The sequence below is a fragment of the Calypte anna genome, chromosome 6, assembly GCF_003957555.1.
Source record: "Calypte anna isolate BGI_N300 chromosome 6, bCalAnn1_v1.p, whole genome shotgun sequence".
Classification (NCBI taxonomy): Eukaryota; Metazoa; Chordata; class Aves; order Apodiformes; family Trochilidae; genus Calypte; species Calypte anna.
The window spans coordinates 23,350,307-23,367,869 of NC_044252.1; the positions used below are offsets into that span (position 1 = coordinate 23,350,307).

The 17,563-nt window shown below is 37.9% G+C and overlaps 1 protein-coding gene across 1 annotated transcript in view; it reads right to left on the minus strand.

Annotated features, from left to right (window-relative positions):
* STN1 (STN1 subunit of CST complex) overlaps positions 1-17,563 on the minus strand; it is a 45,646-nt gene that overhangs the window by 17,586 nt on the left and 10,497 nt on the right. Inside the window, exons 2-7 of the mRNA XM_008490434.2 lie at positions 14,270-14,409; positions 9,629-9,724; positions 5,100-5,171; positions 3,292-3,453; positions 1,900-2,011; positions 1,006-1,168 (exon numbers count right to left, since the gene is read on the minus strand). Of these exons, the coding sequence (XP_008488656.1) occupies positions 1,006-1,168; positions 1,900-2,011; positions 3,292-3,453; positions 5,100-5,171; positions 9,629-9,724; positions 14,270-14,402 (738 nt within the window). The 5' untranslated portion in view covers positions 14,403-14,409. The remainder of the gene's footprint in view (positions 1-1,005; positions 1,169-1,899; positions 2,012-3,291; positions 3,454-5,099; positions 5,172-9,628; positions 9,725-14,269; positions 14,410-17,563) is intronic.

The following is a 17,563-nucleotide window of genomic DNA, read 5'->3' on the forward strand; positions in this document are numbered from 1 at the left end:
TATTATTGTTTGACCTCATTTAGTGTTGGTTTTGTTTGTTTTTTAAACATTAATCAGGCATTAACATAACATAGCACTTAAATCAATAGTGCATATCATAATCAGAAAGTGAAAACAAATGCCATGGACTTATTTCTCTACAGAAACTCAAAGTAAACGAGTCACAATGCTCTAGTTTAAGTTTTGGTTGCTATTGGTAACATGATAAAAGCCATAACTCTGCTACTACATAGGCATATACTACTTCATATCATTTGAGAATCTGGTTTGTAATTTATCTGAATAACAGAGTAATTTTACAAAATGTTTTTTTCTGGGTTTTTTTTATTTGGCTGGTTGGTTGTTTTTTTTTTTTCTATTTCATATTCTGCAGTTGGTCAAGAGCATATTATCTCACTGGAAAGTTTAATGGTTTGGTTATGTGTGTCTGCATGTCAACTGATTTCAGTTAAATCCCACCTTCTGATTCTTTCAATTGTGGCCTTTCACAGCTAAGGATTTCCAATAACAGAAATGTGCAGCAGAAAGAACTGTCCATCCATTCATTGTAATCGTCTTTGGAAAAATGACATCTGTATTAATATATTGAGCTTCAAATGAGAAACAAAAGACTTTGTGCTGCCCTTTTCCTGATCAAATTCAGAATCTCAAACATGTGTCCCAAACAGCTCAAGCACCTTAAGGGGATCTCCTTTTGTGATACTGCCACTATCTACAGATCTATAAACATAAATGCCTGTTGTAGACTGTAAGGTTACGCAACCCCAGTGCAAGTCTACCTTTAACAACAGAATTTTCTCATATGACTTTTTTGGACTTCCAGGTTTCATGTCTTAAGTGACAAGGTTTCCTCAAGCTCTGTAAATAATTAATGCATAAAGCCAAACTATTGGTGGGTTTTAAAGCCTCTGAAAGTACCAGTCTCTTATCTGGTTGTTCATGCTTTAAAAAAGTATATGGTGTTATTTCCCCCTCTAAAAAACTGAAACAGTTACATTCACTCACCTCCTGAAAGCTATGGCTGGGTAGATGCACACTAGCAAGAGACACCAGAGCATCAATTGTTTCCAACTCCTGCTGGTAAAAGGTCTGAATTTTGTTTTCTAATAGAAAACTTTCCACTTTCTCATGTAGCACATTAACTGAGAAATTCTGGTGCTTCAGGCCACTACAAGAATACATAGAACACGTCAAAAAGGCGAGAAATAACTATTAATATTTTTTAGAACAATTACTGAAAGTTAGCCTTCTAGACAGGTTTTCAAAGATAAAAAAAGTATTTTACAGTCCTTAAAAAGTATCAATTTAAATCAATTTAAACCCTTAATTAAACAGACAATTTTTATATGCAATAAACATACTGTTCCTCTTCAATAACTTGCTGTAACAGTGTTGTAATTTTAAAACCTGCAGTGTCTGAAACCATACTACATGCATCAGACCTGTCAATAAGCATCCAGGTACCCTCAAACTGAATTCAGGAATTGATATTTAACTCGATTTATTGAGGTAATTTGTGATTTGATGATGACGTGGCCAGCAGAAGCTGAGAGCATTTTGAATAGCTCCTTATCCATATACATAAAACAAAATAAGGTGAGGACACTACATCTAAACCATTGATCTCACCCCCAGATCTTGCTCCAAAACCCAATTTTCTTTACTAGATCCAAGAGATCTGCAGACATTATTTTGCTACCTTCCTGATACTCAGATTATGGACAGGTATCTCCTATGTCTGGATCATCAACTATTTGTAAGAAAAGCAGGTTGCTACTATATGCTCAAGTCTAAATCACAGGTAGGCCCTGTTTTATCTTTCTGCTCAGTTATCATAATAACACAAACGATATAAAATCCCACACTTTGCCCCAGGAACAGTCTAGATACTGCATTTACCTCTGTCCCTCCTCAGGACCTTGAAAATATTTATCATAAACTTCTCTATACAGACAGGGGAGCTCCAGCATTCTTGAAATCTGAACATCACACACAGGATCATCCACTTTGTCTGGAGCAGAAAAAGAACACACATACTTGGCCCAGACTGCCATACCAATCTTCTAAGCAAGTAAGCCTGAGGCATCACAACAGAGCTTCACACACCAGTATTATTCTGGAAAAATTTGTTTGCTGTTATGTTATTAAAAAAACAAAACCAAAACAAACAAAAAAACAAACCCATAAAGGCCACTCCAACTTCTGCAGTTTAGAAGGAGGTAAACAACCACCTGTTGTGGTGCACTGTAGATTAACACATTTATCTGACAACTTCTTCAATGGGAATTTATGTTCTCTATTTCACCTTTCAGCAGTCTTTATGCATTAGATGAAGTTAACACATAGTAAAGCATTTTATTTAGGCCAAAGTGAAAGCAATTTAGAGGCTACCTGAATTGCATGACTCTCTTTTAATGAAACAATGGTATTATTACCAGCCTTTGAATGGGTTATATGTTCATAAATCTTTTGTCTGGAAAGGACAGTTAAATCCCCTCTGATTTTGGCTAGAGCTGAAAAATTTAGACTTTTAATCTGACGTACACAGAGTTTTTAAAAGACAGGCTTCCCTCCACCAAAGGAATAATTTTAGCATTGTTTCTGGAAGATTTCACTGGGGAGAACCAACTATTACACAATAGCACAGCCGAGGAAGAGAAAAGACATTATATAAGTGGAAGCTTCAAAGGTATAAACATTGGGCTGCAGAACCCTGCAGCTGCCCAAAGAGTGATCAGATACAGAAGCAGCACCTGCAGATCTGTGCCTGAGTGATGGGAGTTGAAGAATACCTCAGCCATTCTGCAGAACCAGAGAATTTATCAGAGCTTGGGCCTCAGTGGTACAATGTGTCCCTGTGCTGCCTGTGCTGGTGGAATGGAGCATGCAGGCTGCAACAAGAGCAGCTAATGCTATTGAAACATAAAGTAAGAAGTCACCAACTCTCTTCTTTGAGCTTTGGCTATTCAGCTTCAGCACAGGGAACTGAAGATGAACTCATTCTCCCAGACACCCAGCCACAGAACCTACATAGCATTCTGGTATGCATGCTACTTGTCTTTTATAGATTTTCCAGGAATGCATCATTCACAGGCAACCAACCCCAGTCATTATGTAGTGTGTATTCTAATGTTCCATTGCTAAAATTGAAATAAAGACATCTGGATGAAAATCTCTTTAGAAAAATGACTTGCCAGAAAATAAAGTGGTAATTATTTAATGGATCACATGCATCTTAGATATCACAAATTCAGACAACTAAGTTACTTATGTTAGATCCATAACACTCACAAAAACATGAAGCCTGAATTTCTCTTTCTTGCCTGTAGGTTCGGATGTGACCTCTGACCCTGACAATATCCCCAATCTCCAGCTTGGTTTTCTGGCTCACCAACCCTTGGAGTTTCTTCATCTGTTCAAGCACAGTAAGACTGCTGGGAGTGCTTGGACGACCTGTAGGCGGGTAAAGAAGATCAGGTATTAGGTCAAGAGGACTGTCCCTTTGCATTCATTCAAAAACCTAAGCATCACAGGACTCACATTACTAAAAAAGGGGTAAGGTCCCAGGCACATGTCCTGGGTAACTAAACTTTTGGGTGACAGTGCTAGTTTACATTATTATATTTATTTAAATCATTCACCTGGGGAAAGTGTGAAAGGGAGGAAATACTGGTTTACCACTGAAAATGTCACAGATGGGCTGCAAAATTGAAACATTAATTTTAACTGGGTTTTGCTATTTTTTTTATTTTGTCAATCTAAGATGGATGAGAGGGGAGAAGAAAGGTCAGCAGAACTTTTTATATTAAAGAAGAATGAGTCATCTGATGTGGGGCCAATGTATTCATGAGATGCAATCTGGTGAATGCAACTGAGGTGAATGCAACTTGACAGTTTCACATTTACGTAACACACCTTTGCAGGAGAGTAGATTCTTCATAACTTAAAATCTGATTAATGATCTAATTATTCCTGATCACAATTACAAAAGTTTGGAAGAAAGTTTCCTGTGCCCCCTAGGAGCTGTTTTCTTTAGCAGGTACAAAATAATTATGTTTCACTAATAACAGCATCTATTCAAGCACAACTGATGTACATGAAAAAAGAGCACAAGCCTGAATGAAACAAGCATTCTAAATCCTCATTATATTTGAAGCAGTATTTCATGCAATTCTTTTCATAAATTTCAGATCCTCACAAAAAAACTGATCTGATTGTGGGCCCTTGATTTTTTTTTGAAAAGCCATGCCCCAATATCATCTCCCTAAAAGTGAGAACTGTCTTTTAGATTCCAGTTGAAATCATTTATACCACTTGTTATATCATTGTTAAGTATAAGTAAGCATAAATTATCTGTCTGTACATATGGGCTTGTTCCACAGACATCAGCTTTTAACTTTCACATTGAGCTTTCCTTTCCCCATTCTGTGGGTATGTAGCCCTAACAGTGGTAGCAATTCTTTCCGTAGGATTTGATCTGCTTCCTATCAGGATTGTCAGTCTACTACATGAGTTTTCAAGAAGGTCCAAAGTAGAACATATTCCAAATTTTGATGTCTGAGAAATCTTGGGGGGAAAAAGCAAAGAGAAAGCCAGCTAGTGAATTGTTCTGTTGCTGAGTGCCATAATAGATTAATTTAAAATGCACAATTTCTGCACATTTAGAACTTTCTCAAATTGTAGAAGACTGCTGTGTCCTCCCACTGTGTTTTAAACTGAGCAGGAGGAGAATACAACTGCAAACAAATATGAATCCTGAAACCACTGCATCACAAGGGTGGGGAACGTAAAGCAGGTTGCTGGTCAATTAATTTATCTCAGAAACAAGCTGTGGCATGTGGCAGATTTCTAGACTAGTTCCTCATTAGATGATCTCACAAAAAGAACTGTAATAAGAGGATTCTCTGAATGATGTAACAGCACAGAACTACAATACCATATTACTCAGAGAAGGCAAAGGCATAAGTCACAATGTAGTTGGTTGGCATCACCATTGGACACAACACAAAAAGTAACATGAAATTGCCAAAATGTTTTATCATTTAGTAAATTACATAAGCAAAAACAGTCAAAAGAAGGATTACTTATTGATAAATTACCTGATAAAGATGTTTCTGCTACCATGGGATTTTTCCAGCAGAGACAATTTATAACTCCAGTACTATCATCCACTGTTAAAAAAAAAGTTGCAAGGATTACAGAGTAAGAAAGCAGGTAGTGATGTTCCACGAGGTAAAGATACATAAGATATGTAGAGAGACAACTGCTGAGGAGATATCTAATTCCAATCCATCTGAAAGAGAAAGCAGGTGTTTTACCCCTACTTATACTACTGAAATAACCTCCACAGTCAATACAGTAGTGGAAGTAGCTTAGCACCAGGTACCATGCTTATGTGCATAGTCAGCAAAGTAAAATATATAGTCTCTAAACAAGATCAAGCACTAAATTAGCTCAGTACATATATTGGATGGCAAAGGGTCTTAATCTCATTAACAATGTCAGAAGAAGAATTGGTGTTGAAAGATGAAGCCAGACAAATTTAAAGACAGGCAAAAAACCCAGAAGCATTACTGTAACAGTGAATAAGTAGCTCTGCAACACTGGGGAGTACAGTCAGGTGAATAGACTGGGAGAGCTGCTACTTCCAGCTCTATTGGTTCCCATGCTAATGTTGTGCACAAAGTCTGCTGGCCTTCCTTGTACAATAAGATGTTCCAGGGAACAGAAAAGCAACTCCTCTAGCCAGGAAGGACAAAGGACAGAACATGCTTGTGGTTCTGCTCTAGGCCAGGAATTCCCAACTTAAAGTACATGTAGTGGTGGCATGCAAGCCACTTCCGCTGCCAAAAAAAGCTTAACACCTTTTCCTGAGCACAGGGGCTGTCTAGCTTTTCCTGTTTTACTAGAACCTGATCAAAAGTTTTGCAATTTGTGCCACAGGCACTGCATTGTCAGAAACAGCAGAAAAAGACAAAACCCAAAGAAAACAACAACAACAAAAAATAGAAGAATCAGCTGTTCCATAGATTAAGAGACAGCATACTGATGGCATGTCCAAACACTATAAAAAGACACTAAATATTTGTCAAACCACAGCAAGAATCACATTTCCACTTCAGCTAATGCTCCAAGCACCTGTCTCCTTGAATCTCCGAGCTTGAGCTTCCACTCATCACAAGCTGGAATTCTACTTCTTAAACTAGCTCCATGATTATAAAAGTAACAGCAATGTTTATCAGGAATGTACTTACTGGTACCTGCAGTTGTTTCCTCTGGGAACCAGAGCATCAAAGCAAAATGCCTTTGCATTGTCTCACACGTTTGTAAACAATCTCTCTACCTGGGGGGTCCAATTTCAAATCATTGTCTTGCCTTCCTGTTTCCCAGTGGTTTAGCTGCACATTCCTAATAGCATAAATACAGCACTTCTAGGATGCAGGCAATTACAAACTCCATCACAAAAGTATGGTCACCTCATTGCTATCCCCCTTTTGAGCTGCTGTGTCTGCAGCTACTTCAGCAGCTTTAATTTTGTACCAGAGCATTGATAAGGATCTAGCTGGTAGGATTTCCTCTCCTTGGTACAGACAAAAAGCAACTATTTTAGTAGGAGTCAGAGCCCCCATGTACCATAACAAGCTTTTCATCCAAGTCACCAATTTCAGTAAGAAGCAGGGCTGATAAACATTTCAGTATTCCGTTACTGCAGCTTCTAGATTTTCCAGCCTGCAGCTGGCTGTTGGACTAACCATGACAGAAACTTCCTAAGAAAGGCTTAGAAACCAAGCAAACAAGACTAAAGGATTAGAGGGCCAGACTCCATCAACGTAAAATCCGAAAATGGAATACTAGAGAGATTGACCTGTTCTTGACCACACAGGAAATCTGCTAGTAGAGCAAGACTCTAAAACAAAGTTTTCCCACTTCATAAAGGAAAGCTTTGAGCACAAAGACAAATAATTCCTAAGCACAGATGAATGAGAACTCTTGCAATTGTATTCTAATTAGACAGGAGACTGTTAATCTATTTTGAATGCACTCAAGGGGTCTACAAGCTTTTGAAAACTTCCTCTACTCCCTGTGCCACCCTTCCTCATCTCCCCAAGTTAAAATTTCTGTTTGTTTGGTGGTTTTGGGGGGTTATTTTCTGGGTTTTTTTGTTGTTTATTCTGGGTTGGGTTTCTTGTGTTTGTTTGTCTGGGGTTTTTTTGACTCTCACATGAGCTATCGGAAGGGTAGTACTCTCAAAACTCCCTGGTAAAGGAGATAATTTTGTTAATTTTTAATCCTTTATAACAAAAACTGTCTTCATAGAGTATGCAATATAATTGTGATCTCAGTGAAATTTTTTTTTCCACTTGTTCTTAAGATAAGTGCCCTTCAAACTCTCAAAACAGGTCAGGAGTATAAGTAAAACCACATATAATGTTTTGTTTTGTTAAAAAGTAAAAAAAAAAAAAAAAAAAAGGTCATAAGGGTATATTAGCTAAAATATGAGCTTGTTCAAAGCGACACTTTAATTAGATACCTTTCTCCTAATTGATCATAATAACAGTGGTAAGCAAACAAATCAAAATGTCAAAATCAGATTTTACATAACATGTCATTTTTTTAATTTTATTTTTTGCCAGGAAAGAGTAAATCCACTCTCTTTTACAATTACTATTTTGTTACCAGTTCCGGCTCTGTTTTTTTCCAGCACAGAGAGGGCCTAAGATTCTCTTAAAATAAGATTGTGCATTCTGAAGTAGACAGATAGGAAATGGGGGGGGTGGGCAGACAGTGGCAGTGACACAAAGCTATTTCAGTTCTCTATGAGATAAAAGTACAAAGGGAGAATTGCTTTGTAAGTCACTTCTGAGCAGATGGAAAGTGAGCAAGTACTCAGCAGCACTCGGCAAAACTGATGCAACGCCGGCCCTGTGACTCACCAACCAGACTGTTGGGCCGAGAGATGCAAGAAGTTACAAGCAGGAAACTCTCTAAGAAGTTACAGTTTTGCGCTGGCGGAGTCAGCCTGCTTGAAAGGGAGGGCAGGATGGGGAGGGGCATCCTGGCAGGTAGCCCGGAAGTTCAAACCAGGAACTGCTGGAACAAAGAGTGGAGTTGGATGTGAAAGGACAGCAGGAAGCCAGGCTCACTGAGAGCTATACTTAGAGGTCACCTGATCTAACACTAAGCTAACACTAAGGCCTTAAGTCCACAACTCTGCAGTGTCTTTTTTTTTTTTTCCATTTTCTGCCCCAGTCAAACATTTCCAGAAAGTTTACATTTGAATCAATAGAGCAGTGTGGGAAACCCTAGCCTATTTATGCCATGGTAATTTTGATCCTGTCTTCCTCTGTTCTCATAAACTAATAAATTAATTTGCATACTAAAGTAACAAAAGAATAATAGCTGGCGTTCAATTTATGTTTCATCACTTCATTGCATCATCAATTACGTCTCCACCCCTTAACTTGGGTGCTTGTTGAGCCTGTGCTACCATCAAGTACCAGAAACTCTTGTGCTTCATAAGATTTACTGTCAACTTGATCTTTAGCATAATAGCAAGGTAATAACAAACAAGCAGAAATTAGACTTCAAAAAAATCTGGAAAATATCCACACAGAAACTTGCAGGGACATTTCTATAGGGCACAGAGTCAACTCCAAGCAGCTGCACCCAGCGCAGGGCATGCTGTATGTGCTAGCAGTTAATACAATTCTGCAGCAGCATGATGCAAGTGTAGGTATTGTGGAAGCTGGGACCTGGTTAAGTTTTCAACTATATCCTCACAATACTTCTGTGAGACAGGGAACTACAGCTGCTTCAATTTTGTAAGTGAGGAAATTGAGTAGAAAGAGGCACTCCATGACATACATCCACCAGGTGGAAACCCATGGCTGAGGAAGACACTGCATGCGAGTCCTTTAAGTGCTTTAATAGCATTTGGCTCCCCGTTCCTACTATGAGATGACCTTCTCCAAGTTTTGAAACTTGCCACATCACCACTACTCCACTCTGCTTTTTCTCCACATGAAAAAGACAGCTGAACAAAATGACAATCAGATGTTTCCATGTTAATAAAATACTGGGAAAAGTAATAGGGAAGAGACAACTCCCATCTGGTGTTGGCAAAGACTGGTACCCTATAATGCTTGAGTCAGATTTGCTGATACTCTTACACATCTAAATATAAATGAGTTCCTGACTGCTTTTAAGAGCTGACTCCAAGATCCAACAAAACATTAAAAAAATCAGAAGGGCTTTCTAAGGTTCCAAAAAGGAAGAAGTGACTTCCCACTTGCAGGCACTATTAAGTCTGTTTATACCTGAACAAAGGAACTGTATAAATATATGAGAGGAAGATAATGCAGTACAGTGGAAAAGCAATAACAAAAATTAAGATTTGCTAGATGACTTCAAATGAATCAATTATTGTTTCAACTATTTGTTTCTCTACTTTTGAAGTGGAGACAAATGTAACTTCCCTTAGTTTGCTGAGTAATCTGAACAGCAGATATACATTAGGGGAAGAACAAATTTCTTGAAAGGACAGTGATCAAATACAGCAATTTTTAAATTCTACTGATAACTAGGACTAAAAGGTTGGTAAGTACAAGAAGAAAAATTATTTTCTTACCTCCATAGTTATAAAAGGCATCTCGCTCCTTTGTTTGAACCACTGTCCCTACAACATCCACCTGTCTTACAGGATGCCCATTATAAAAGAATATACCTAGAAATAGAAAATTGCAGATCAGTGAAACTATTTATTTCAACATCCAATCCTAGTCACATTTGTCAGGAAAAAACCTTACTTTCTTACATATTTAATATATCTTAAATTATATTATCTAAGTCATGTAGAACTTCCCTGGATCAGTAAAGACTGGGAACATTTGAAGGAAGAATTATCACCTATATTTACAATACCAAACACTTCCTTTTGTAAAGTGTCAGAGCTTAATTAACCTCTTGCTTTCTTGCACATTTGGATCTGAAAAACAGTTTGCTTGCTGCAGGCATCAGTTGTTTTTTTAGTTTGTTTTGAATTGTTGTTTCAGTTTGTTTGGGGTTTTTTTCACATCTTCATCAGACTTCAGAATAAATAAGAGAAAACAATGGAAGCAGTTTGAGGTTCTCACAATGCAGCTGTTTCTGATTAAGGCAGAGTCTCCAAAAGGAAAACTACCATAATTCTGTCTTTCATTTCTAAAAGAACAGGAGCCATTGGGGGCAGGGACAGAGAAACAACCCTCTTAGATTGTGGAGTATATTATGCACTCATCGTGGACAGCATATTGAACTTCAGTTTCTGAAATAACAATCTAAAAACATCTCTCCAAATCTATTTTTGTGCATCCCTAAAGATGATTTGAATAACACATAAAAACATGTCCAAGAAACAGTGAGGAATCAGAGCCCAGTGGACTTTGACACCACTGAGATTTCCACATGCTGTAATTCCTTTCAAGAGATTGACAAATGTTAACAAACAGTGATATAAACATACATTGAAGTTTTACAGTTTACTGGCAGGAGGGTAATAGGGCAATAAACTCCACATACACCCTGAGCTGTCTAATTTTCAGACTATGTGTTTTCTTCAGTTTTCATACACTGCTACTTTACTGAAATATGTCATCTGGGATGTTCAATAACTGTCTTCTAAAAACTAGATAACTCAAGGGACTCGGAAAGGAACATTTGGCTCCATACACCATGGCAAGTCATTCTTACAAAAGGAAAGAGAAACATTGCAGCAAGGGAGTCTGAAAAATGTTCAGTGTTAAAAAAAATAAAAGCCGAAATCCAAAAATAACTTGTCCTACATAGCTAGCATCCTGAAATGATCCTGAAATTAACTTTCTGCTTGTAAGAAAGACAAAAACCCTTAAGTTGCAGAAGAAATCACAGGTGATCATCTAGGCAGCTCATAAACAGAAGTTTTGCTCATAAAAATCCACTACAATGTTTTGAGGATGCATCTATCACTGACATCTTAGAGTTGAGGTCACTGGTCAGGAAACCTTCAGCAAGTCTGTCCACTTTTCATTCACTAAATTTACCAGAACACCAATAAACACTGTGATAGAAACTCTCAATGGAGAGGCTCCCAGTGCATATCATTATTTACAAAACCTTACAAAATCTCTATAAAAGAATGTCTGGGTCAGTTTCAGGGTAACTGTGGAGCAGTGACACCCATTTCTTCCCTGTGCAAACAGGCAACATGCTATGATGCTCATTTCCAGTTAGTTAACTGAGTCCTGGCAAATGATGGGGACCAGAAAAAACTGGTTCCCCATCCATCCCCATAAACTGACCCTTTGTCTCCAAGAAACTACTTGAACTAATTTGAAAGACAAAATTATATTTACACTCTTATAAGCTGTTGAATCAGATGACTTCAAGGCCTAAATGGTTTCTTATTTATCCAGCTTATTTTTGCAAATTATGTTCATATTGGTAGCAATATACTAAACATTTGAAGCTCTGAGCAAGAACATTCAGTCAAGGTCCCAGTTACCCCGTAAATAACACATACAGTAATGTGCTGTTACCACAACAGGAAGCTACAGCAGTGGTATAGGGAGCTATAGATACAGAGCTCCCTAGGGCACGTTCTGGTTATGTCTTTACCAGCATTACTGAGCACTGAACTGTTTGCCATTGCTTTAACTGTTATTACCTCCTTTTATGCTATTTGTAGCTTCCCTTGCTTGTTGATAAGTTGTCACAATGCAGTGGTGCACGATAACTCTGAGAAAAAGCTCATTTCCATGATTTGATTATGTGTTACAACCGAGTTTGACACCCACTCATTTCAAGGCCCCTAAGACAACACAATTACTGTTTTTATCTGGGAGGTTTTCCAGCCTTCTTGTCACCATTTATAGCAGGATAGTAATTGGCCAGTTTTACTGCTTTCCTCTGTGTTGTTCTAAGGGATTAGTCACTGTAGCATCAAATCCTAATGCTTAAAAATGGAAAGAAAAAAGGTATTAGGTCATTCAGTCCACTTCCTCAGGGCGAGTGCAAGACTGTTCTGTACAGTAAATTCCTGGCAATCCGTACAGTCAGGATACAAACAATCCCAGTGAACGGCATGCCACCTTTTTCCTGGGAATGTCGCTGGACCGTTTAGCAGATGTCATTCTAAGGATGTTTTTCCTGACATTCAGTCTGTGTTTCTTTCCATTCTTCCTAGTGACAACTCTGTTTTGCACTCATTCGTTCTCAATTACCATTACTTGATGACTGATTTATAGCCAATCATATACTTAGCTTCAGCTGGCCTTTAACAAACTCATTAAAGGCAGGAAATATTGACAACAAACACCTACCTTTTTCCTGCCCAGAAGATGCTCTTCTTAGTGTTTCTGTTGTACTATAGTTTGTTGCCAATAAACAAGATACACTGAAAGACATGTGGTTTGGCACATGCCTAGCCCCAGGAGAATGAACAAAATTCAGAATCTCTGTTTTATAAAATATAATTTTATTCTTTAAAGTTTTGTTTGGAAAATAATACAGGATTGCAAGCAAGCTTGGTTGTGCAAGACACCAGATGCACAGGAAATGGAGAAAGCTCACACATACTATTTTAAAGGCTGATATCTTGACATGACATATACCACTTCTGAAGGATCATCTTGGGAAAAGAAAAAGAAAAGAAATAACAAAACTGAAAAAGTTCCAGAAGCACAAGACAACTCACTTAAGTAAAACAGCAGGAAGGAAAGTGAAAAAAGAAATTCAGATAATTTAAAAGTAAAAAAAAGAGGACAGAATTGTACTTTCTAGGACTGTTTGTGCTTTTATATGGGTTTGTTGACATCTGTAAATTGAATTATTCTAAATATATTTTTGTTTGTGTGTGTACTAATGTCCAAGACCAAACTACAATCCTATTCTGGTGACATTTAATTGTTCTGTATTTTGTATTGTTTTTGTTTTTATTTTGTTATAAAATTAAAATATTTCTAAGTGAAGCAGGAACAATTTTTATTAGATGCATTTGCCACACCAGCACTACTATGAGACTGAACATTTTAAAAAAGGCCTCCAAGTACTACTCACTCACTCTTGTATAAACATCAACAACAGGCTGCAGCCTGATTCATTGTATGGATTTAGGACAAGAAACTCCCATCATGCTGAGGTATATACACTAGGCTTTGAAGTGTGCAAAGCCCCCACTTACATGTAAATGGTTGCATGAAGAGCCAAGAAGATACACTAGTCCTTCATTTCTGCAAGAATAGCACTGCTTCTGTCCTTATTGTTAAAGAAAAATAAGAATAACAAAACCTACAAGGCAGAGCATACCCCAAGAGCCAAACAAATACTTGGTCTCTGTGGAGAAGAAAAAGAACAAGCAACAAAACAACCAAAAGGGCAATCTGCTTAGGTTTTACTGCTTTTCCTCATTATTTTAGGCTCCTTGGGTTCCTCCCTGATAATCTTGCACCTTATGAATCTTCAGTTTGAAGTGATGAAACTTTTTACAGTAGAAAACTTACTACAGTGGATTTACAGTCTTTTTAGTGAAACAGAAATTCAAGGTCAGCCCCACACTGCTTTAGAGAATGTACCTATGTGGGTGATATTGGCTGAAGACCAGCAGGAAACAGACTGCAAAGCATACAATTTACAACAATGGTTAGGAAATAAAAGGTGTGGCATAAGATTCAGCACAGATGCCAGAATTTACAGTAAGGTTGTTTAAATGTATAAAGAATATCATATAGCTATCACATCTTTAAATTAAGCAGACAAAACCTCAAAACATTTATCTGTTTTATATATAATATATTTTATGATATAAGGGGGAAAGCAAAACATACACTCAGCAACGTCATCAACTATCAAAATTTTGCAACAGGGGCATAAAATCCTTCTCAATGTTATGTAGACAGTAGAATGATACAACACACATGGCTAGAAAGGATCAACATTTTTAGAACTAACTTTATCAGAATATATAAAGCACTACCACAAAGAAAAAATAAATACATACCTTAATGCAAAAGGGATTCTATATCTATATGAGAGGAGGAAAACCATTAGCAGGAACACATTTTTTCACATATGTTTCACATACAACCTGTTGTTCTTAGAACTGTTAGATACTAATATCATTCATCTTAGGGGCTTGGAAAACTACTTTACTGGTAGGTGCTGGTTCATGAAGCATTCTGCAATCCCTGGTCAAAGAGCACAACATAAATCAATTATAATTCTGTGTACATCATAATCAGTGTACACAAGTACACACCTGGCACTTGTTTAGATTCTTTCATTTCTTTTATATCTTTAATATAGAGTCTTGCAAATGCAGAAAATACAGGATCCATTCCCCAGTGCAGAGAAGGTGTCTCTTCTTCATACTTCTTGGACCCAGACTGCATTCAAAACCTGTGACCACAGAAGAACTTGTAATTATTTCTTACACAGGTAAAGAGCTGCTTACTTGTGTTTCAACTGAATTTAAAAACAGCTTGTAAATTTATACACAACAACACAGCTGAACTGACAGACACAGGAAGTTATCAAATAAAATGTTACTGTTTTGTTGTGAAACATTCAAAATATCAGTAGAGATGATTTACTTGTAGTACTGAGACTCAACAGCAACAGCATTTTGCCCAGCTCCTTCCAATGAAACACAACTTCTGGGATTTCCTCTTTATATCGCCATAAAGAGAGAACCAAATATAACAGAAGAAGAGGATTGTGGGATATAAACTGGTGACTTTCTGTTCACTTGATTATTTCCCCCCTCCCTCATGATTTTTTTCCCTTATCATGACATTCCCCTCATTGTTCACCCTGTGCAGTGGCAGGGGGATGCTTATTTCAAATGCAACAAAAGCAACTGGATCTTTATTTTGGGTGTACAGCCTCCCATAATTTTGTAATTGTTACTTTTCCCTTCTCTCTTCAGATTTTGCAGTTTAATGCCTCTTATCTTCTGCCATTACCAGAGCACACTCTCTACTTATCGGAGTTGCTATTGGGGAAAAAACCAGCACTCAATTCAGTTCCTTATGGGAACTGGGAAGCTGAACATGCTTTCTATTGACTTTTCCTATGTGGATACCTAAATTGTTCCCATAAAGCTTTCCAGGTCACCCCCAGTGCGTGTCAGCTGTAGGGCAAAGGTGCTAAGTGGACTGAAATCAAATGGTGTGTAACAGAGTTTAGATTTGGCAGCAACAGCCTCCTAAGGGGTAGCAGGTCCCTACTATGGATTGTTGGTGATCTCTGTGGGAGGCACTTCTAGGTACTGGTGTAGAGGCAACATGCCATAAATATCATGACAGCATCTTGCTTTGAGTAAAAAGAGATTGGATTCTGCAGGATTTCTGTTTTCACACTTAAACTTGAATGTGAGGCAGAAAAACAGGGTGTAGCACAACATGTTAAGAGCATTGCTAAGACCTATGCTACACTGTGAAAAAAACTGTAGATGATAATTATATTTAGTTTTTTTTTTTAAATTGTATTTTAAAACCAACAAAATGTTAGTGATACTTTGACCTTCCTTAGATTGGTCATTTTTTGTGAATGTTGAAAAGATTTGATTTAGTCAGATCCACCAGTCACCTCATCTTCAAGTAACTAAATTGTTTTGTTTACACCTGCATTTACGTCTCTCCCCACCAATACAGGCAGCTCCTCCCAATCTATTCCTTTTGCACACACCACGTCTACTCAAAAACACCACACCATTCCATTCTCTTCTCACTCAAGCCTTCCCACTTTTTCTTCTGCTGAATTGCAGACACTACTCAGTAGCAACCTATACATTAAGCTGTTAACTGAGTGGTCTTAATGCAAAGCTGTTATTCCTCCATATAGTTCTCTGGCTGCTTGCTACAGTCTGTCAGTTAGACCATAACTTTCCCAAGCAAATATGATTTGAACTGGTATTTTATTTAGCTTACTTATGCTGCTGTGATTAACACTTCTATAAAAATTTAGCCCAACAAAGGTCATTGGGAATGAGAAGAGTTCACACATCAATCAATAGACACACATACTGTAGTCCCTCAAGGTTAACACTGAGTTGGAATAAGAGAAGGCACTCACTTGTCAGTGTCATCCTGTTTCCTCACTACAAACAGGAAAAAAAAAAAAAAAAGTATAATTTGGACTTTAACGCTGCTTCAGTCCCCCAACTATTCACTGTCAGTGGCATTTCTCCACAATAAACATGGATACAATCACAATCTTGTTCTCTAAGCATATTTTATACAAAGCAGCAGTTCTTTCTGCACCATGCCCTGCAACTTCCTTCACATGGTTACAAAGTCTGTCATAGCTCAGCACCTGTTTTTTCTTCTGGACAGAGGGCAGAGTGAGCTAACAAGCCAAAAAGAATAGGATAAGAAGCCTAACTTTTTCTGGTTTTTATGAACAGCAAATTCTCGGTGTAAATGCAGAAGTCATCCCTGCAGATGTGTACATCTGAGGGGAAATCAATGAAGCAGCACCACTGGAGATTAAAAATATCTGCATTTTGATATTTCAGTAAACAACTGTCAAGTCTGAAATGCACATATGCCAACAGATCACCACCTAGAAGTCCAAATAACATTTCTGGCTTAAATGAAGCCTCTCCTCAGATCTTTTACTGAGTTCCTGTCCTGAAGTGGGAAGGATTTCTGTAGCAAAAGCTCTTTCTCAATTTCAGAAACTACTAGGAACTAAATCTTAAATTCTGGAGCTTCATTCTATCTTCCAGAAGTTGAGTTACAGACACTCCGTTCACCCCAGGCTGGGACAGTGAAATCACACTCCAGCCACTCACTGACAAGCACATGAATAGCACTGAGCACGGCAGCCTTTCCTTGCCTCTTCATGGTCCCAACAGCCCTCCCAACACCTGCCACCAACCAAAACCGATTTAATTTTCTTCCCTCCCAAGTGGCCAGTTGGTAGCTCCATTTGAGAAGTGACTATTTAAAGATAAAAGCTTGTGGCCTGCTGGGAAGAAAAAGATATTTATTGCCTCCTGTACTGCTTGCCTCCACACACTCCTATTACAAGCCCTTCCTTCTCATGGTGTTAACAGCAGTTGTCTTGTTGCTCCTATAGCTAAGGAAGCTAGTAAGTCAGAAAAGCAATTCTTTCCAAAATGCCTATTTTTCAGTTGGTTTGCAAGCTTGTTTCAGACAGATTGCTAGTATTAGAAAACATAGTTCTTAAAAGGCAGATAAAATTCTTTGAGTCAATTTCTCTTCTGCAATAATAGTAACTTTTTCTTAAGGTGGCTTAGCAAGTATCTGCACCCCAGGGGTTAATTAATTACTAAGTCATTCTGGGGAAAGTGTAATTTTCCATTATGATGGAAGTGTTTTCAACTATTAACTGGTACCATTGATGTTATGCTATCAGCAAGGAAGATAACAGCTACTCTGTACAATGAAGATCCAAGGGGCAAATAGCAGGCGTTGTGGAGATGTACAGCATTATAAGCAGTGAGAACACAGATAGCTAACAGTAGACAATTCTGAACAGAAATTATTTGTACAAACGTTTAGGATTAAACTGGATTTTGCTGAAA